Source organism: Delphinus delphis, chromosome 12 (genome assembly GCF_949987515.2).
Source record: "Delphinus delphis chromosome 12, mDelDel1.2, whole genome shotgun sequence".
Lineage (NCBI taxonomy): Eukaryota > Metazoa > Chordata > Mammalia > Artiodactyla > Delphinidae > Delphinus > Delphinus delphis.
In genome coordinates, this window is record NC_082694.2 from 14,376,300 (window position 1) to 14,398,475 (window position 22,176).

A 22,176-nucleotide genomic window follows, 5' to 3' on the forward strand; every position below is an offset into this window, starting at 1 on the left:
CAAACCCTGGCTCAAAATAAACCGTCCTTCAGGCATTCTTTTCCAAAAGAATAAAATAAAAGTAGAGTGCTAAGAAAACACATGGGAGGCTATTATTGTCCCACTAACAAGCATCTTGGACAAATAAGGGTGGCCTCTTTGAATGTCTATTTCGGGAACAGTTTGAACTGTGTCTGGAGACCCATCACACAGGAAGTATGCAGAAATTACTGGGGTTAGAATTGGGCTCCTAGCACCGCGTCCAGTGTTCTTTCCACTATGGCAGGCAGCTAGACAGTGACTGCAGTCGCCTCTTGCACAACATCCAAGAAGCTCGGGTACAATGTGGCTGCTCGAAATTAGTGGACGCGTGGAAGCGAGAGCGGGCACTGGTGATGATCTGAAGAAAGGGCCCCCGGGTTCTTGTGGCTGCTACATGTGGTGACAAGAAGAGCTCTGGGTCACCACCACTTAGGGGAGTGGTGTCCAGAAAGACCAGCCCCACATGTGAATCTGATCTTCTCTGCCAACCAGGGTAACTCCAGACACCAGCTCCTCTGGGGAGGATTCCATGAGGTCCAGGCCAGTGACCCCAAGAGGCTTACAAAGGGAAATACAAATGCTGGGGAAAGATAATCATCTGGGTGCAAAATGAACTGTCCTGTCTTGAGTGACTTTCTCAAGTGCTACTGTCATGCATGCCCTTGCTTCCAGAAATAGGAAGGAAAAGGGAAATCAGAGCCCTCGCTCTATTGGAACTTAAGCTTGAGTCTTGGCTGAGAACCAGAAACCATTATCTTTGGGGGGAAGCCTGCTCATTGTTGATGGCTTAGAGTCAACTGGCACCTGTCATAAGAGCTCATCTCTAAGAGCAAAAGAAATATTGTTTAGGCCTCATTCCCCCAAAACCCCCCAGCCTAAGCCATGGACAACGAGGGGCTCATCCTGTTTGCTGACTCTTCTCCATTTGCGCCCCACCCCAAATTCCATTCTCTGCCCTCCTGTCCCGACCTGTGCCTTCCAGGGGGGCAGGGCTGACCTCTGAGGGCTTCATCACCCAGGTTCCTTGGCCCTCTGGCTTCTGGTTGGGGTTTGGCCCATGGGAGGAGATCAGAAGATGGGAGGAGAAAGAGGTTGGGGTATTTAGTCTCTTGGCTCTCCCTCTGCCACACCACGGTTCTAGCAGTGGCTGGTTTCTCTACAGGTACAGCCAAGCTGTTGGAGTGGCGGGGGTGGGCAGGGAGAAAGGGCCCCCTCCTATGGCTACAGCTCTCACCAGCTGCAAGAACCGTACTTCCTCCATTGCCCCTCCAGGTCAAAAGGTGGTAATGGTTTCATTCTGTCACTAGACCCTGGACATTTCAGCATTCTTTGTCAATTTCTTCGACTCTACCCACACTTCCGTCAATTGTGCTCTTACTAACTTCTCTTAGGGTAACCCCTGCGTGTGCCTTCTGATTTCTGCTGGGAACTTGACTGTTCCTGCCAAGCGCCTTCTCAGTTGATGAGGTTCTGCAATGACCTCTAGATAGAAAAATCTCAGGCTTCAAGTTCTAAATTATGTAGCAGTTAGAGGTTTATCTAACATATCTAGGCAACCTCAAGAAACATACAGAGACTCCAAAATTCCTCATGTGGAATTCTTTGCCATCTTCCTCATTATGTTTCTCCCATTCACAATTATTCTAGAATAAAATTTCTATTTTCTGTCCATTTGGAATCCATGCTAGCTCAGGTTCAACAGGTTACTTTTGGTTTAAATCAAGGGTAGAGACAATACCGTAAGGTCTCCCCATCCCCAACATACCAACCCAAGTTGAAGACATACTCACTTGCCGTTGTTAAATATGACCGTGCAGTTGGGCCAACAGTCATGGTTCACCAGGCCCAGGTTGGGGAAGATGCCCACACCCACTGCCTGCAGGCCTCTCTGGTCACTGAGCGTGAAACCATTGCAGTTAATCTACCCAGGGGAAAAGAGGAGAGTCAGCTAACATAGACTTGGCGCAGAACACCCTCCAGCTGTTGAAAGTTTTTTAAAAAATAGAAAACCTGGTCTCATCCTGGAAATGCTTAGAGAGTCTGGAAACGAGACAGTCAGTCTCCTGTTCTCTGTGTGACTCCAAATGACCCTCAAGATTAGCACCGTGGGAGAGTCTCCTATTTGCTAAAATGCACCACCACCTTGAAAGTTTTGGGTAGCTGTATTCTAAAAAGGCCCAAAATGGGAATTCCCTGGTGGTTCAGTGGTTAGGACTCAGTGCTCTCACTGCTGGGGCCCCAGGTTCAATCCCTGGTCGGGCAATTAAGGTCCCACAAGCCGTATGGCACAGTCAAAAAATAAAATAAAATATAAAAATAAAAAGGCCCAAGATGGAAATGTTGGTTCTGAGAAGTTTCTCCTTTTTCCTGTATCTGGGTCTCACGAGTCTTCCCCAGCGTCTATCTTGGTTTCTCTCTCTGTGCCCTTCTCTGCTTTGTGTGTGTGTGTCTCCTCTGCTACCTTTGACTACTCTCAGCTCCTATAACTATTCATAAAATAAAATTAACATCTGTTTTTGATGATTTTGTGTCTGGTGGATACCTTGTACTCCCTGTCCACAATTTTAAAATCTGATGAGTGCAACATTTATCTCTGAATGCCAGGCATATCAAATTGGTTACTGCTTATACGGCACCTGATTTCTTTCTTTTTCCTTAAAAAAAGTTATTTTTTTATAGAAATAGATTCCAAATGTCTGCTCTCAGGGTATAAAAAATGTATAAGAATAAATATTACCTAGGATACATTAATATCTGCACACAAGTTTCTGCCAAATGTAAAAATCATATATATAAATACATGCTATCCATAATATTTATAACACAATATACATTTATAGATATATACTGATCTGTATAGCACATAGCTATTTGTTATTGATACTAGAGGACAGTCACTTTCTCCATCAATCTCATTGGTCATTCAGCAAGTACATGAAGTTAAGCCCGTCAGTACCACTAATAAGCTGTGTTACCTTGGGCAAATTTCCTTCTTCTCTGAGCTCTTATTTTCCCATCTGTAGGTTGAATAAGTTAGACTAGATGATCTTTATGGGTCCTTTCCACTGTACACCTTGGTGATTACAGCATCCTTGGCTGTAGTCCCCAGACCACCTTAGAGATACTCAAGATAGTCTATGACACCCATTCACACCAAGGCTGTGGAGCACAGAAACTCCACATGTGAGAGTAGGAACTCTGGCATCAGACAGACTGCTTCTAGACCTTCCTTGGACACCAGCTCACTGTGTGACCTTTGGCAGTCCTGTAACCTCTCTGGCCCTAGGCTTTCTGTTCTATAAAATAGGAATGTTAAAACCACGGACTTCATCTTGTTTTGCACAAAATAATATCTGGAAGGCTATGATGGTTATCTTTCTGTCAACTTGGCTGGGCTGTGGTGACCAGATATTTGGTTAAACATTATTCTGTATGTTTCTGTGAAGGTGTTTTTTGGATGAGATAAACATTTGAATTGGTAGACTTTGAGTAAAGCAGATTACCCTGCACAACGGAGATGGGCCTCATACAATCAGTTGAAGGCCTTCACAGAACAGAGACTGACTGCCCCTGAGGAAGAAGGAGTCCTGCCAGTGGACTGCCTTTGAACTTGAACCGCAATTCTTCTTTGGGTCTTCAGCCTGATGGCCTACCAGCAGCTCCCACCATCACAAGAGCCAGTTCATTAAAATAAATCTCCTTCCCTCTCTCTCTCTCTCTCTCTCCATATATAATATATATATGCTATCCGTAATATAAAGCATAGAGTATAATATACCATATATATATATACGCACATACATGGACACACACAGTACGTCCTTGTGGTTCTGTTTCTCTGGAGAACTCTCACTATTACAGAAGCACTGGCACATGGTGAGAGATGCTGCGTGTGATCATGCTACTGTTATCACAATAACCCCTTCCTCAGCCCACTCACCAGCACCCCACAAGGGGCCGGGCCTGCCGGATGGGAGACATGCCCCCATAGCCCACGGCCTGAGACTGCTGACCCCCTGGGCTCCCACCCCATCCTCCCGGACCCTCATGGCTTCAAGAGGCCTGGATAGGTTGCTCAAGGCAGTGCCCTCCAGAAAGCCCCTACTCTCCTCTCCCTGGTTGCCCACGATCAGCACATCAGATGTGGGAAAAGGAAGAGCCTTACTTCCAAAGTGACTGGTGGGCAAGAAGGGATAGTGACTGGGTCTTCGTTTTCAATGCGGAGAAGAGAAAATATAGGAAGTGCAGAGGAACGAGAAGGTAAATCACCATCAAAATCTACCGCTCAGAGCTAATGAGTAGTTTACGCTTGGGGTGCTGACTTCAGCCACGCAGGCATGACCTCAGAGTAAACGAAGACCGGAAAGAGAACTGGGTGAAACTTCGTCATGTGAGGTCTCTTTCCCCCGTCCAGCACTTCTCTTGGCCCCCCCTTCCACACGGACCTGGCAGCATCTGGAAGGTCCTTCGTCGGACAATCCCGGGCGCCAGCCCAGCCCCAAGGCCACTTTGGGAGAAATCTTACCACGCCGAAGATCCGCGAGATGTACTGCATGCTGAACTGCTGGCTCTGGGGCGGCCAGTACTGCAGGAAAGTGTCCACGTCCCCCCGCAGCTCTTTCAGCGCCTCCTCCTCGAAGTGTTCCACGTGGCTCTGCAGGTCGTCCACGGGGACCAGGCAGCCCTCCGTAAGCCCGCCGCCCTCTCTCTCCACCCGCCACATGACGCGCGCCGCCAGCCTGCGCAGAGGGGCGGGGTTAGAGAGGCCTCGCTGCGCTCATTCATTCGACAAACGCTTGCTGAGAGTCTAGTACACGCCCGGCACAGGGTTGGGCCCAAGACACCGTTTTGAACTAGACGGATGGAATTTCTTGTAGCATGAAGCTTCTCAGAGTGGGGGAGACCTAAGTTGAAAAGATAATCTAAAGTACTGTTAAGTGCTATGCCCCAAATCAAACAGGGTGACCTGATAGGGAGCGGTTGGGGAAGGGGAAACCAAGGTGATGGGGGGAGGCTCGACAAGGCACCCCCTGGCTGCCAGCGGAGTGAACAAGAGCCCGCCCTGTGCAGATGGGGAAAGAGCAGCGAGTACAAAGGAACAGGGAAAGAGCTTGGCACGATTAGAAACAGCAAGGTGCTGGAGCTAGGGAGCAAGGAGAGGAAATCACATAAAGGTGGAGAGGTGGGCAGAAGCCAGGTCACGTGGGTCTGGGTAATCATGGAAGGGGCCTGGGGACACAGGGAGGTGCGGCAGCCTGGGTCTCTCCTGACTGTGCGGCTAAGATGAGCACTGGAGAAGGAGTCTGACGACTCCACTTCTTACTGTGTGACCCTGGGCAAATCACTTGACCTCCCTGAACCTCTCCAGTGGCAAGTAAAGTGAGGATAATATGTAGCCCCTGCCGTGCTAACCTGCAGAGTGTTGGTTCACAAACTGGCCCCCATCCACAGAGGGCAGGAAGAGAGGCAGACCACTCCAGATTGGTGGGTGTCAGTTTGAATCAGCAGGGGACTTACTTAGGAGGCTTGTCTTGGGCGGCCACAGATAAAAAGATCTTGGGGGCTTCCCTGGTGGCGCAGTGGTTGAGAGTTCGCCTGACGATGCAGGGGACATGGGTTCATGCCCCGGTCCGGGAAGATCCCACATGCCACGGAGCGGCTGGGCCCGTGAGCCATGGCCGCTGAGCCTGCACGTCCGGAGCCTGTGCTCCGCAACGGGAGAGGCCACAACAGTGAGAGGCCCGCGTACCACACACACACACACACACACACACACACACACACACACACAAAAGATCTTGGCCCCTGCCAGCCAAATTTTAGAGTTTATAAAGAGGCCTTCACTGGGTTTTGCTATCTCAATGCCACATTCTTGGGCAGCTTCTGGGAGGCGGGGAAGGCAAGCGAGCACACTCCAAGGACAGGGGAGGGGATAAAGACCTGGGTCCAGCTTGCAGGTCGTGTCCTCCTCTCAATGCCCTCCTCCAACACAGAGGTGTTTAGGAGACAAAGTGAGGTAGTGGATGTCGACATCATGTGTGAACTTATTCACATTCTTAATGATTAGATAGAGAGAAGGCAGAGAAGACAATCTAAGAGGGGAAACAGTATAAGCAAAGGCCCTGAGGCAGCCCCAAACGTGCATATGCAGGGAGCAGGGGCAAGAAAGGCCTCGTCTGGAAGGAGCAAAGGGCTCTGGAGGAGAAGGGGGGTGGTTAACGTGGGACAAGAGGGAGGGCCCTAGAAAGCACAGAACTTTGTTTTGGGGGGAGTTTTTTTTTTTTTTTACATCTTTGTTAGATTATAATTGCTTTACAATGTTGTGTTAGTTTCTGCTGTACAACAAAGTGAACCAGCTATATGTATACCTATATCCCCTCCCTCTTGGGCTTCCCTCCCACCCTCCCCATTCCACCCCTTTAGGTCGTCACAAAGCTGATCTCCCCGTGCTATACAGCATAGAAAGTACAGAACTTTGAGTATGAGACAGAGGGCCTTACTTCACTCTGAGGGCAGAGAAGGCCCACTTGTTAACCATTAGGCAGCCCATGCCCACAAGATAAAGCCTGTGACCAAGGGACACTTTGGTGACTCTCTGCCACTCATTAATTTTTTGACACAGGCAGATCAATTTTTAAAAAGTAAACATTGGGGGGCTTCCCTGGTAGTGCAGTGGTTGAGAATCTGCCTGCCAATGCAGGGGACACGGGTTCGAACACTGGTCCGGGAAGATCCCACATGCTGAGGAGCAACTAAGCCCGTGCGCCACAACTACTGAGCCTGCGCTCTAGAGTCCACGAGCCACAACTGCTAAGCCCACGAGCCACAACTACTGAAGCCCGTGAGCCTAGAGCCTGTTCTCCACATGAGAGAATGAGAGAAGCCACTGCAATGAGAAGCCCGTGCACCGCAGCCAAGAGTAGCCCCCGCTCGCCGCGACTAGAGAAAGCCCACACACAGCAACGAAGATCCAACACGGCCAAAACTAAATAAACAAATAAAATAAAATTTTTTAAAAAAATTAAACACTGGGGAGCCGCACGGAACAAGTCTGCAACCAGCTCCACCAGTGGAGATCCCCTCATAGATGGGCTTCCCAGACCAAGGGAGAGCACGGAAGAAGGGACCATATCCTGTCTCTTTGGGACTCTTTCCTGATTTGCACTCATCCCAGCTTGCTTGGACCTGGGCATGCTGTCCCTGCCGCCATCCCCCGCCTGACATTTGGGAATCCCAGTCTCCACCCCGGGGCCCAGCTCTGACCTGATGTTCTCATTGGGCACCTTCCCGTATCTCTTGATGGCCGAACACTCGTTCTTGTGGTTCTGCCAAGCATCCTTCTGGCAGGTGCGGTCACAGTAATGGGCAAACTTGCACTGCCCACAGCGGTGGAGCTTCTCCTGCCTCTTGAAGCAAGTGTGGCACACAACGTTCACAAGGCTGGAAATGGAGGGAGAAAACCTGTGATTGGGGGACACCACACTGGCTTTTGGGGGACTGGGGTTCGGGTGCTGGCTGTCCTTGTCTTTCTAAGCTTCAGATTCTCATTTTTCAAAATAAGGGGCTTGGGTTTCCAAAGATCCCCTCTAGCTGTAGCTACGCTTCTGGCAGATATTTTTCAGTGAAACCAATGTAGGGAACTCTACTGTGCTCTTCATATAAGCCCTTCAATTTAATTCAGCAAGAGGTCGTAGAGTTACAACCTTTATGCGTTAGCCACCGGGAATACCACAAGTTGCTGGATGAACACTTGAACTTGGGATCACCATGCAGCATGAGCACCCACTATAATAGGGGGGCCTCAGGGTATTCCTGGATCACAACGGAGGGACCAAGGAAGTCTCCTCTAAGTCAAGGGAGTGGCTGGAAATTCCTCCCAATCCTCTTGCCAAAAGTCACTTGTCATTGGCACCGTGGCCCGGGAGAGGGCATACTGTGCGACATATCCTTCTCATTGTTGAAATGGAATGTCCCTTTCCCCAAAGAATAAAGATATTGTAACTACTTACGATATGATGGGACATGAAACATGGCATGTTTTACACAAAATGAAGTCTACACGTTATGATGTATGTCATAGTTCTGCGTGTTGTGCAGGAGTAAAGATGGACAAGGTTACTGATGTCACAGATGTTATCTGATGTATTCTCCTGGCTCAGAGAGAGAGTGGAAGTGATGGGTGGCCAACTCCACAAACTGCTGTGTCCCCATCTGCTGTGAGGTGTGATGCTAGTAATTTGTTACTAGTCATGAAGTACTCAAGGGCATAAAAGGTTAGTGCTTATTTATAACTTACAGTAGATGCAAGGTTATTCCCATAATAATGTCTTCCTCTCTCCCTTGCATTCCCTTAAGCTTTCCCAACGAGAGAGGAAGAGTAGAATTACCCTGACATACTTACAGTTGCACAGAATCCGCAGCGCATCATAATTATGCCGCTACTGCTGCTTTGACCAGGAGAAGGCTGGGGACAGAGCCCCAAGATGCTGCAGTATAGATTTCACCCCAGTCTGGGTGATGGAGAGACCTTTACAGTCATGCATATAATCCCTTATGAGGCTTGACTCAATGCAACTATCAGTTCAATAATATCTCACCTTCATATTGTCTCATGAGAGTCTTTACAATCACTTTGCTGTAATAAACGTTTAATTACTTTTCATGAAAAGAAAACGTGATCAATCTGAAATGATTTTTCTCCTAGTGAACACACAGTGGGTTCCAAAGGTTAACCACCAAATTATTTTCTACAGGCTCACACACCTGTTTAAATCTCATTCCACAATTTTTTTAGGACTTAGAGTCAATTTTTAAAAGCTGGTGAAATCCAGGAAGTATTATGAGCTATCTCCTAATTTAGACCTCCTTGAGATGAGGCTGACCTTTCTCTCCATCACCCCACCTACCATTAAGGCTTGGCCACGAGGCTGGAACTAGGAAGAAGGAAGAGGGTGGGTCTGATGCAGAGAGGGGTTCCTCAAACTTTAGTGTGTGTGCACATCTTCAGAGATCATGTGGTTCTAATTCAGCAGGTCTGGGGTGGGGCCTGAGATTCTGCATTTCTAACAAGCTCCCAGGTGATACTGATGCTGCAGCTTTAAGTAGCATGAATGTAGATATGAGAGATAACCTAAATTCCTCCCTTTCGTGGGGGGCGGGAGGGGGGCAGTATGTATGGAAGTATCAGGTAGGCAGGAAGGGGAAGTTTAAAAAAAAAAAAAAAGCTTGTCTTTCTGGTCTCCATCTCTTTTTGTTGGTGGTGGGATGGGTATTGCAGAAAGTCAGACCTGGAGTAGGACAGAGTTGAGTTCAGACCCTGATTCCAGTATCTACTGACTGTGTGACCTCAAGCAAGTACCCTAACCTCTCTGAGCCTTCGTTTTCTTATGTGAAAATGAGAATAGCAACACTTAGATCTTGATATCATTTAGACAAATGACTATTACCTTTTTAAAATTTTTAAAATTATTTATTTATTTTTGGCTGCGTTGGATCTTCGTTGCTGCACCCAGGCTTTCTCTTGTTGCGGCGAGCGGGGGCTACTCTGTTGCGGTGTGTGGGCTTCTCGCTGCGGTGGCTTCTCTTGTTGTGGAGCATGGGCTCTAAGCACGTGAGCTCACGGGCTCTAGAGCACAGGCTCAGTAGTTGTGGCGCACGGGCTTAGTTGCTCTGCCGCATGTGGGATCTTCCCGGACCGGGGATCGAACCCACATCCCCTGCACTGGCAGGTCGACTCAACCACTGCACCACCAGGGAAGTCCAACTATTATTTTTTAATGAAACATACTTGGTATCCTAAAAAACTCAAGCAAGAAGAAAATTACAAAGAAGTTCCAAACTTCTCCCACTCTCAGAGTGATTCGAGGATTAAATGAAACAACGTGTAAAGTAGCAGCTAAGAGCCTGGCACAGAACAAGTCCTCAGTAGGTGTCAGAGTTTGGGCCAGGTGATCTCTGAGCACCTGCTCTCCTCCAGCACCCACTAATTCCCAGGCAGCCGCCACAGAGGACGACTTCCCAACTGGAAGAGAACCTATAGGTAGGGGGCCAAGGGTACTTCCATGATAGAAATACCACCCCTTCTTTACTTCCCCACCATGAGAGCATCTAAAAGACGTGATGTCTTAGAGGGAAGTGATAAGTGAAATAAGACAGAGAAAGGCAAATACTATATGATATCACTTATGTGTGGAATCTAAAAAAACACAACCGGGCTTCCCTGGTGGCGCAGTGGTTGAGAGTCCGTCTGCCGACATGGGGGATGCGGGTTCGTGCCCCGATCCGGGAGGATCCCACGTGCCGCGGAGCGGCTGGGCCCGTGAGCCATGGCCGCTGAGCCTGCGCGTCCGGAGCCTGTGCTCCGCAACGGGAGAGGCCACAACAGTGAGAGGCCCACGTACCGCAATAAATAAATAAATAAATAAATAAATAAATAAATAAATAAATAAATAAATAAAAAACACAACCAACTAGTGAATATAACAAAAAAGAAGCAGATCACAGATATAGAGGACAAACTAGTGGTTACCAGTGTGGAGAGGGAAGGGGGAAGGGGCAATATAAGGGTAGGGGAGTAAGAGATACAAACTATTAGGTATAAAATAAGCTACAAGGATATATTGTACAACCCAGGGAATATAGCCAATATTTTATCATAACTAAAAATGGAGTATAACCTTAGAAAATTGTGACTCATTATATCGTACACCTGTAACATATAATATCATGCATCAACTATACCTCAATTAAAGTTCTAAGACCACTTTTTAATTTATTTATTTTATTGAAGTATAGTTGATTTACAACGTTTCAGGTATAGAGCAAAGTGATTCAGTTATACATACATATATATAATATATATTCTTTTTCAGATTCCTTACCATTATAGGTTATTACAAGATATTGAATATAGTTCCCTGTGCTATATAGTAGGTCCTTGTTGTTCATCTGTTTTATATATAGTAGTGTGTGTCTGTTAATCCTAAATTCCCAATTTATCCTCTCTCCCACTTAAAACCACTTTTTAGATTACAGGAGAAAGAGTGCTTCTTCCAGCCAGCTTAGCTAGTGACCTTCACCAAGCCTCATTTCTCCTCCTTAGTCTCATTTTCCCAGTCCCCACAAGAGTCCCATTCACACAATGCTTTGCAATTGAAAGAGATGTTTTTTAGCAGTTCTCTTGTGTTAAACCTTCACAACAACCCTTTAGAGTACAGGTCATCGCTATCCTCACAGGGACAGTATTCTCATAGGGGTCCCTGAGGGCTGACACTGCTCCCAGCACAGAAGGCAGAGGAAGCCACCGAGCCTACCTGCTTTGCTTGCAGCCCTGAGTGTGCCCTGCCCCAGCCAGTGGTCCCCGCTCACTTTTTGCTCTGCAGCCCTGGGCTATGTCATCTGTCAGAGTCAAGTGGGATGGAAAGGCAGCTGTTGCTCAGCTCCTTGTATGGAAATAACCAGTTACTGGACAGATAAATGCAAATAGAAGGTGTCTGCAAGGTGGATGAGTCCTCCAAGAGCACAACCAGAGAGAACTGGACCAGCAGTGCTGGCTTCCTGGGCTGCTTAAAAACTCTCATCCTGCAAAGTGGTCTCCCCTCAAAAATCGAGGGGGAGGGCACATGTCTTAAAGAACATCACATCCCTCAAGTACCCAGAGAACTTTACAATATTTTCAATTCTGTCTTTCTTCCTTGTTCCTTCCCCTCTTTCTTCTTTTACAAGTATTTATTGGGCATCATTTGCAACAATGTGGATAGACCTAGAGGGTACTATGTTTAGTGACGTAAGTCAGAGAGAGAAAGACAAATACTGTTTGTTATCACTTATATGTGGAATCTAAAAAATAAAATAGATGGATGAGTATAACAATACAGAAACAAATTCATAGATATAGAGAACAAGCTAGTGGTTACCAGTGGGGAGAGGGAAAGTAGGAGGGGCAGGATAGGGGTATGGGATTAAGAGGTACACACTACTATGTATAAAATAAATAAGCTATAAAGAAATAAACCGGGCTTCCCTGGTGGCGCAGTGGTTGAGAGTCTGCCTGCCGATGCAGGGGGCGCGGGTTCGTGCCCCGGTCCGGGAGGACCCCACATGCCGCGGAGCGGCTGGGCCCGTGGGCCGTGGCCGCTGAGCCTGCGCATCGGGAGCCTGTGCTCCGCAACGGGAGAGGCCACAACAGTGAGGCCTGCGTACCACAGAAAAAAAAAAAAAAAAAAGAAAGAAAGAAGCCATAAGGGTACAACACAGGGAAATATAGATTATTTTGTAATAACTTTAAATGGAGTATAATCTATAAAAATATTGAATCAATATGTTGTACACCTGAAACTAATATAGTAAATCAACTATACTTCAATTTTTAAAATTTTTTGCTTTTATTTATATTCTTTTTTAACTATACTTCAATTTTAAAAAGTAAATTAAAAATTTTTAAGTTTATTAAAAAATATTTCTTGAGCTTCTATTATGTGCTGTGCATTGAGCTAGGTGACAGAGGGCCTTAAAGACAAAGAAGATACAAACTTTGCCTTCAAGCAGTCCCAAGGCTGTGCTGGGGCATAAACATATATAAGCAAGGTGAGGCATGCCATCCAGGAGTGCTGGGAACCTGCTGCAGGGTTCAAGGTGAGGGAGGGAGGAATCTGGTAAGGTGATCACCGAGGAGGGGGCGACGCACTGTTCTGACCCTGTAAAGATGAGTTGAGTTGTACTCAGAAGGTCAAATTCTTCCACCATGGAGAGGCACTGGCACGAATCAAAGGCTTCCATAGGGGGAGGAGTCGGGGTAGGCACATATAGGAGAGAGGAGGAGATGTTTGACCAGATCATAGGATGCACCGTATGGGGAAAAGATGTTGGAAAAATGACCGGACTGTGGGGGACCTGGAATGCAACTCTCAGTAGCAAGTCCTTATTCTGCAGCAGAAGGAAGCCACTGGAGGCTTCTGCAAAAAGGAGAAACACGGCCAGAGTTGGTACACTCACTTTCTTTTCCCTATGGCATCTACCTAATGTCCTTTTTAAACGGCCCGCATCAACACTTAAGGGGTATCACTGGGTTCACATCTGCATGATTAGTTACCTTAGCAGAAGAAGTTAGGTGGTACTGCATCCCTAGGTCAGACCTAGGGATTACCTATTTATTTTTAACATCTCTTTCATTAAAATAGCACTTCTCAAATTTTCTCTGCCGCGACTCCCAGGACAAGGTTCACACGCCCCACTCAGACCTGGACGCATCTCCCACATTCTACCTGAGACCAAACCCCTCTTCCCAGGCTCAGAACACATCTTTAGAGGCAAATGAGTGAAGGTGACATTGTTATGGGGACAACATGGCATTTGACCTAATCTATGTTTAAAAGGCTATTATCCCCAAACTTCTGCATTTAAGGATTAGTTAACAAAATTTAGCAACACAGCTCACAACGGGTCATATGACATTTCAACACATCTGACCTCCACAGCTAAATTAAAGCACCAAATTAAAAGCATATTTCTAAATCTACTGTGGTTACCCTTAAAATCAAGTGCCAATGTTTAAGGCTGTAACCTGAATACTTTCACAGTTACTCATTTTCTGAACTATCTGTTCAGGAATTTCTCTAATCCCTTTATTAAATTATTTCCATTTATAGCATCATTTATCCCCCACCACCTACCCACCAGCTGTTACCAGATTAAAGGCTACACTTGTGTTTGTGCATATGCCATGGTTAATTCTGGTGTTCCCATGGGCCCACATAGAATTACATGGGCTGAAAGCCCAACTCTCTCCACGGGACCTGAAGAAGCTCATAGTCGGTTTGATTTTCAAACAAGCCCGGCTGACAGTAATTTCTTTTAAAATACCTTTCTTTTTCTCATGTTCTCATCTTTATTTTTCCCTACTCAGATAGATAGATAGATAGATATTCTCATATTCTCTTGGGCACTTTCAACTCTTTAAACAGAATCATTTAGGACCTAGTCAAGAACTTAAAAAAAAAAATCCACTATCCTTGCCACTTCTTAACATCTTTTGTGATAAATTGGATTAATAGGAAATTCATATGATTGGTTGTGATACGCTGTAAAATAGCCCCCCAAAAATGTCAATGTCCTAATCCTGGAAACTGCGAATTACCTTACATGGCAAAAGGGACTTTGCAGATATAATTAAGATTAAGGACCTTGAGATGCGGAGGTAATCCTGAATCATCTGGGTGGCCTAACGTAATCACAAGCGTCCTAATACGAAGGAGACAGGAGGTCAGAGGAGGAGAAGGTGCTACGTAGCTACTTTGAAGATAAAACCCAGGGGTGCAGGCATTCTGTAGAAGCTAGAAAAGTCTAGGAAACGTAGTCCTGTGGACCCATTTCAGATCTCTGACCTCCAGAATTGTACAATAATAAATTTGTGTTGTTTAAGCCACTAAATTTGTAGTAATTTTTACACCAACAGTAGGAAACTAATACATTGGTTTGTTATTATAAACACTTTTTCCTGTATAATCACATGTATAGTTCTATTTCTTACCTATGAGTTTTTGGATCTAACCATTCTCAAGCCCCAGAACCAGATGTTTATTCTTCTGAAATTGATGGGTGTGTATTCTTTCTTTTATTAAGGCTAAATAATATTCATTGGACTGACAAGAACAAAAGAAAATTAAGTAGGCAATGCTGGGCCCACTTTTGTGTCAGGGCATGGGAGGCAGTGAGAAATGATGACAGACGAGATCCTGGGAGATTCATACCTGCCCTATGACTCACGCCTGTGACCTGGCGAAAGCCTCAGTTTCCTCATCTGTAAGAGACGATTGTATGAATTCAATAGGTCTTGACCTTCTTCTGGGTTGAGGATCGTTTTGAAAGAGATAACTTTCTCCCCAGAAATAAAAAGCATGCATGCACATCCACATAAACTTTGATCCTCCAATTATAGGTGTTTCCTTAGCTAAGGATCCGTGGACTCAGGTTACGAACCAGTAGGCTAGATATACTCTAAATTCAAGACATCTGGAACTGTTAAAAAAAGAATAATCAAATCGTATTTTTGGCTTCTAGAGATGCCCACAAGCACATTTCCTATGCCATATCTTGTATTTGATGCTAAAATAAAATAATAATCAGAACAAGCTTTATTCCTATATTAGCTTAGCACCCTTCTCTTCCTGAACTGGAGTCCTTTGCATGTACTGAAGAAATGGTGCAACCCAGAAATCTCAGGCTGGAAGAGATCCTCAGGGTCATATGACTCAATTCCCCTCTATGGCCCGACTCTTCGTGTACATCATCTCTGCCAGGTTGTCACCAGGAAATATACAACCTTGAAAATAGCACTTTCCATCTCCAGACTGTGCCTACAGCCCTGTTCTACCTATCAGGCAATAGAAGCTCAGTGTCAAAGGCCTAAAAGCTTGCAGGTGCCCCAGGAAAAGGATTGGGACTGATAACACCTTTTAATAGTTCCAATTTTTTTTAAAACAAAAACAAAAATGCAAACTGGAATTTAATAACAATTTCAAAAGCAGCGTTATGAAAGTCCATTCAGAAGTGGTAAGCAAAACTACACTTTGACATGTTGTGAGTTGGTGTCTCTAAAGGTAAGGATATCTAAGACCTTCTTAAATGGCTTGAGCTCTGGCTAGGACTTTTTATCTCTCCCATTTTGACCTGAAATATGACCCTGTATCTTCTGCTTGAGGTGCCCATTTCTTACTCTTCTGTCAATTAAAAAAGAAAAAGTTCAGAACCCTCTTTCTTGCAAATAACAGTTTGGTATCGGTAGATGGCTATTAGGAGAAGTTTTTCAATGTTACTGTAAAACATGCTTCAAGTTCATGTCCCTGGTGAATTCTTTGGAATCTATTCCAGGCTGAGCATGTATCTTTTGGTTGTGGGTATTGTTTGAAGGTGATGGTGATGATGTGACTTTATTCATATTGTAATAAATTGTGCCCCATGGACCTTAGTCTGTGGGTCAACTGGGTTAACCAACTGATTGATTTTACAGTTTGGAAAAGATGGAGGTTGTACTTCAGAGGGCTGGAAGGGTCCTTCCAAGACCAAGCACAGAAAAGACAAGGATCCAATCTCCTTGCTGAGGCCTGAGTCACACTTAAGACTAAAACCATTTATCTTCTCATTCCATTTGATGTAAAATGAACTAAATAAGCTAAAAAAGGAAAATGAAAGATGCAATGACAATAAGTAACTGGAATAAAAGTAAACTAAAAGAAAAAAAAGAAACTTAAAGCTTAGACATCATTTTAAAAGATACATGTAAAATGAGAAAAATGGATAGTTTTAAATATAAAAGACATGAAAAATTAAAGAAAGTCAAAACTAATTGAGGACTATAAAAGAATTGAAATCCAATGAGCTGGGGACTTCCCTAGTGGTGCAGTGGCTAAGATTGCACACTCCCAATGCAGGGGGCCTGGCATCAACCCCTGGTCAGGGAACTAGATCCCACATGACACAACTAAGAGTTTGAATGCCACAACTAAAGACACCGCCTGCCACTACTAAGACCCAGTGCTGCCAAACACATAAATAAATATTAAAAAAGAAAAGAAATCCAAGTAAAGAAGACAAGTTGCACAATACTTCCACTTTCGTGTAAAGAAAAAATGTATATGTTAATTACATTGAATCTAAGATATCATCAATTATTAAATGCACTACTTTTTTTTTACCATTAAGAAACAACAGCATCAAAATGCTCCCAATTAAATCATAATGAGCCATAGATTTTAGGATACATCATGATTTCAGAGGTGTTAAAATGAAACGTGTATTCTAGAATTGATAAAATAGTATATTGTGTCACATTCCTTTCATTGTAAAATAACCTCCCCCAAATATTTTAATATCTTGAATTTAGGGAAGCATTTTATGATCAAGGTATACATTTAATACAGTGTTTCTCCCACCACTACCCTCCACCTACAAATCGCTGGGATCAAGAAAATATTTTATATGCATCATATTTGCATAAAAGAATTGTAAGAAGCCAATTATACCTCAATTTTTAAAGAAAAAAAAGTTGTAATGATATGTACCAGAAGGTTAACAGTAGTTTTCTGTAAATGCTAAGGTTGCAGAGAATTTTTATTTTCTTACTTTGGTTCTCCTATATTTTCTAAAATAAGTTTTTAAAAAATCTATACAAGAGAGCATAATGAATTTCCATATTAGCCCCACCTCATGCAGAAATAAGCAAGATCAGTCAGGCTAAGGAATCATGGAGCTCCTATTCTCTGTCCTCCCTGGAACTGGGAACCCTCAAAGTACAGAGCTAGAGGGACAGAGAGAAACCTTGAACAGCCCCTTCACCACCCCTGGGGTCTCATCCATTTTGAAAGACCAAATCCATGTAAAACAACTCCTTGGTAAATTGACCTTACCACTTACTTCGCCTTCATCCCTTTCCAGCACCCAACCCAAAATACCTAAAAGGGACGGCAAATAGGCTTTCTTTTAAATACCAGTTTTGGTTGATTAGCAGTGGCTCCCTGGAGTACTCCCTGGAGTACAAATTGGAGTTCAGAAGAAAGGAGTTGCCTGATTGATTAGCCATGTCTGCCAGGGATCATGGTAGCCCAAGTGCTACACATTTGCCAGGTCTGAATGGATTATCTTTCTTTTATTCTTGCTCCTTTATGTTTAAGCAGACCAGCTGTTTTTCCAACAAGCAAAATTAAAGAGATCCTAACCAGACTAAGGACTATATTATAAAGTCCTGGATTGTTGCTCTTAATGCTAAGCCCCGTCTATTCTAGCAAAGACGCAATTCAACTTGTAAGTCAGCATGACACAGTGCAGCATTATATTTTATTTATTTATTTATTTTTTTTTTTGCGGTACGCGGGCCTCTCACTGTTGTGGCCTCTCCCGTTGCGGAGCACAGGCTCCGGACGCGCAGGCTCAGCGGCCATGGCTCATGGGCCCAGCCACTCTGCGGCATGTGGGATCTTCCCGGACCAGGGCACGAACCCACGTCCCCTGCATTGGCAGGCGGACTCTCAACCACTGTGCCACCAGGGAAGCCCAGCAGCATTATATTTTAAAGCTGAATATCACATATATTATGAACCAGTAATTCCACTCCTAGGATGCTCACCTCACGTATCTGTTCACCAAGAGATACAAACAAAAATGGCCATAGCAACCACTTGCAGGAGAATGGAAAAATAAATTGTGATACCTACACACACAGAGCTTATTCGTTTTATTAGTAACACAAAACCATATGGATGAATAATAGAACTACATTTGAGTGAAAGAGGCATAAAACCACATATAACATTATACCATGGTTTAAAAGATGATAAATAGGGACTTCCCTGGTGGCACAGTGGATAGGAATCTGCCTGCCAATGCAGGGGACACGGGTTCAGTCCCTGGTCAGGGAAGATCCCACATGCCGTGGAGCAACTAAGCCCGTGCGCCATGACTACCGAGCCTGTGCTCTAGAGCCTGCAAGCCACAACTACTGAGCCCGCATGCTAACTACGGAAGCCTGCGTGCCTAGATCCCGTGCTCCGCAACAAGAGAAGCCACTGCAAGGAGAAGCCCGCGCACTGCAACGAAGAATAGCCCCCGCTCGCCACAACTAGAGAAAGACTGCACGCAGCAACGAAGACCCAAAGCAGCCAAAAATCAATAAAATTAAATCTTAAAAAAAAAGCTATATAGAAAAGATGAAAAATAAACTATAAAAACTAAAGTGTATATTGTTTAGGACTATGTACCTATGTGATAAAACTAGTATTCAAAAGGCAGGGGAATAAATAACACAAAATTCAGGATACTGCTGTAGTTACCTTTGCAACAAGTACGAGACAGGATAGGGAAAGATAGGGAAGATGCATGTATTAGAATGTTCTAGTTAAGTAGGATGGTGGTTCACAGGGGTTCATTTGTTGTAATGCTTCATAACATACATATATACGTACATGTACATGTCATGTATCGTTTGCAAGAAGAGATTTTCATTTAATGCAGTACTCAACTAAAGATAAAATCTTTCTTCACGTTTGTGTTTGGAGGGTAAGGCAGAAATAACACGGCTTGCAATAACATGGATTAGAAGGTGCCTCTTTTATAGAGTGACTTTTGTGGGTCACCTGGTCCTACCTCTCCAGTCAGTTTTCTCCTCTACAGCGGCTGAGTCTCCACAGGAGCCTAAAATTGGAGTGAAGACAGGATGAGCAAAGCTTTCCTCTGACGCCTCTCTGGGCTGTCTCAGGTGCGCCCGAGCAGTTCCCTCATCTGTGCAGTGATGAGTTTGAGTATATCACTTTTTTTAAAATTGTGAAACAGTAATTTGAATATCTATCTTTCTTTTTTATTGAAATATAGTCGATGAACAATGTTGTGTTAATTTCAGGTGTGCTGGGTAAATCACTTTTTAAAATAGTCTTTTAGATTGTTTTTAATCATTTTAAAGATTGTTTACTCCAATCATCCTAATTTTTATTAGTGTTGTAACAATAATATAAGATTTTATTAGAATCTTATCCACAACATACACTAAAGTTTTTTAGAGTTATTACTTCAAATGAATGATGAATTCTTTATAGTAAGAAAAACAGGTAAACAACCTAAATGTCCAGTTATAAAGGAGTGGTCAAAAAGCACGCAGCCGTTAAATACTATGTTTATGAAGAGAGTATAGTAACGCAGAAGGTACTTAAATCATTAAATGAAAAGCCATGATAGTTTATAAGATCCCAGCTAATAGTACAGATGAAACCTATGTTTTAAAATAAGCTGGAAGGAAATAGACAACAGTGTTAATGTTAGCTTCGCGTGAAGATACATTTTTTTTCTTCCTAAGTTTTACTCTTGTAATGGAAAGAAAACCTGCTCAATTCCAAACGCTCTTGAAAACGAAACATGATTGGCTATATTGGCTTTTAGGGAATTGGAGACACCCACAGAGGTGTTCCATAAAAGGCAAGGTGGCAACTCAGCAATAGTAACAAGATCATTGTTCAGAGTTCCTGTGTTTCTAGCTTTTTATGTCTTAATTCTGAATCCAACTGACTCCTCAACTGCCCCCAACACACACACACAAGTAAATAAAGACACGCTCCCCTTGAAGAGGTATTACTGTCATCTCAGCCCCCCTAAATTCTTCAGCTGTAGCTAGCCGTGTACTCTGTTCACTGCCTTTTCCCTGAAGGTCTTGGTAAACTGGAAGAAATGAGAATTTGAATGCTACTCAAATTATCTCTGAAAAGCCGTGCCTATTCTCAGGACGGTCATACAGTGAGCCAACCACAAAGCCTAGATTATCAGAGGCCATCTTAATTCAGACCACTTCAACGTCAGGCAGGTCACCCCAGTTCTGGGGCTCAGAGGATACTGTCATGATTTGATCACAGTGCAGGGTTTTGTTTTGTTTTGTTAATAAAGAAAGATTTAGTACTACTTTAAAAGTTTGGTGGTCAAGTATGGACAGGATTGTGGGGAAATGGGGATGTAATTTAATAGAGCCACTTTGGAGATCCTATTAAAATGGAAAACAGCACACCCTATGGCACAGTGATTCCTCTTCTAGCCATTTATCCTAGAGAATAATCACTCATGAATACAAGTGGACACGGTCAAGGATTTTGATCACAGAAATGTTTGTTTTTATGAAAAATTGGAAACCACCAAATGTCTCTCAATAGGGGAACAGATTTTCAAAAGTTCATGTATTTATAGGGTAGACAGTCCACAGCAGTTAAAATCCACAGCAGTCCATACAGCACATGCATCAACATGGATAGATCTGCGTGTGGCAGGAAAAACACAGATCTTCGAGGATTTAAAAGAAGTGGCTATAGACTTATAATTCCCATAAGGATATATATCAAAACATGTCGTTGAGTGAAAACAGCAATTTCCAGAATGACATCCAAAGTATGATACCATTGGGAGTTCTCTGACGGCCTAGTGGTTAGCATTCCAGGCTTTCACTGCCACGGCCCGGGTTCAAGCCCAGGTCGGGGACCTGAGGTCCCCCAAGCTATATGGCGCAGCCAGAAGAAAAAAGAAGTATGACACCATTTCTGTTAAAAAGAAAAAACAGACAAACGACAGCCATACTTCTTGATAAGTACGGATATACACAGGCAGGCAGGTACATAGATAGATAGATAGATACATAGATACATAGATAGATAGACAGAGATATATGTAATAGTACAAGAACATTCTAGAAGGAAACACATTAAAATCATAACAGGGGTTACCTCTGAGGAAAGACAGAGGGGACTGGGACATGGGGTGGGAAAGGTGAAAGGGGATTCCAGTTCATTGGAGATATTCTAATTTTTAAAGGTAAGTGGATTCCAGATTACTTGTGTATTTACAATTACTTTTTTAAAGTCTTAGCAATGACTTAATCCTCTAATATATTTATTACACCTCAGAAACTAAAAACATGGAGGCTTCCATACGAGAACATTACCTAGGGCAACACACCCACCTCTCCACTCCCTGTCCCTCCACCCTCTCCACACACAGCACTCCCACTCGGCCAAGTTCGCTGGTGTTCTGAGAGCGTGCCCCAAAGCTTTTGCTCACCTTTGCAACCCTCCCGGGCACCAGAGCGAACCCCATTGGCCATGACTGTTTGCAGAAACAGTCATGCCAGCAAACACTTAGCTGTCCGAGTGCCCTGCGTTATCAATGGTCACATGGATTGTATCCCTTTCCCTGCTGATTTTGAGAGCAAAGTATTCGAGAATGCGGCACCGGCCAAACCAATGGGAGAAAAGAAGACAACCCACATTCCGTACCTGTCAAAGACCACTGCGGAATAAGCCCGCTCAGCAAAGATGACGTCAGCAGCCCAGAACTCCTTAGTGGCCTTCAGACCTCTGCCTTTGCCCTCAGAAGTGAAGACCTCCACGTTCTCCATTCCCCCTATTGTCATCTCAGAAGCTTCGGGCAGCTCGGCAGATATTTAACACTGAGCCAAGTCCCTTGTCCTCGCTGCTATTTCAGCACCTTCAACATCCCAACAGCAAGACTATAAATGGACAGGCACCTCCCCTTCCCTACCCCCTCTCAGCCACCGGGCCCTCACCCCCCCTCTGCCTCTTTTCCTGGAGACGGGGATGGGCCAGGCCAGAGGACAGTGACCTGGGAAGGGCCCCATTC

At 44.4% G+C, this 22,176-nt stretch overlaps 1 protein-coding gene across 1 annotated transcript in view; it reads right to left on the reverse strand.

The window, feature by feature from the left end:
- SMYD1 (SET and MYND domain containing 1) overlaps positions 1–21,953 on the reverse strand; it is a 37,388-nt gene extending 15,435 nt beyond the window's left edge. The window contains exons 1-4 of the mRNA XM_060027712.1: positions 21,813–21,953; positions 7,285–7,461; positions 4,547–4,760; positions 1,812–1,942 (exon numbers count right to left, since the gene is read on the reverse strand). Coding sequence (XP_059883695.1) covers positions 1,812–1,942; positions 4,547–4,760; positions 7,285–7,461; positions 21,813–21,949 — 659 coding nt within the window. The 5' untranslated portion in view covers positions 21,950–21,953. The remainder of the gene's footprint in view (positions 1–1,811; positions 1,943–4,546; positions 4,761–7,284; positions 7,462–21,812) is intronic.
- Positions 21,954–22,176: the final 223 nt, after the last annotated feature.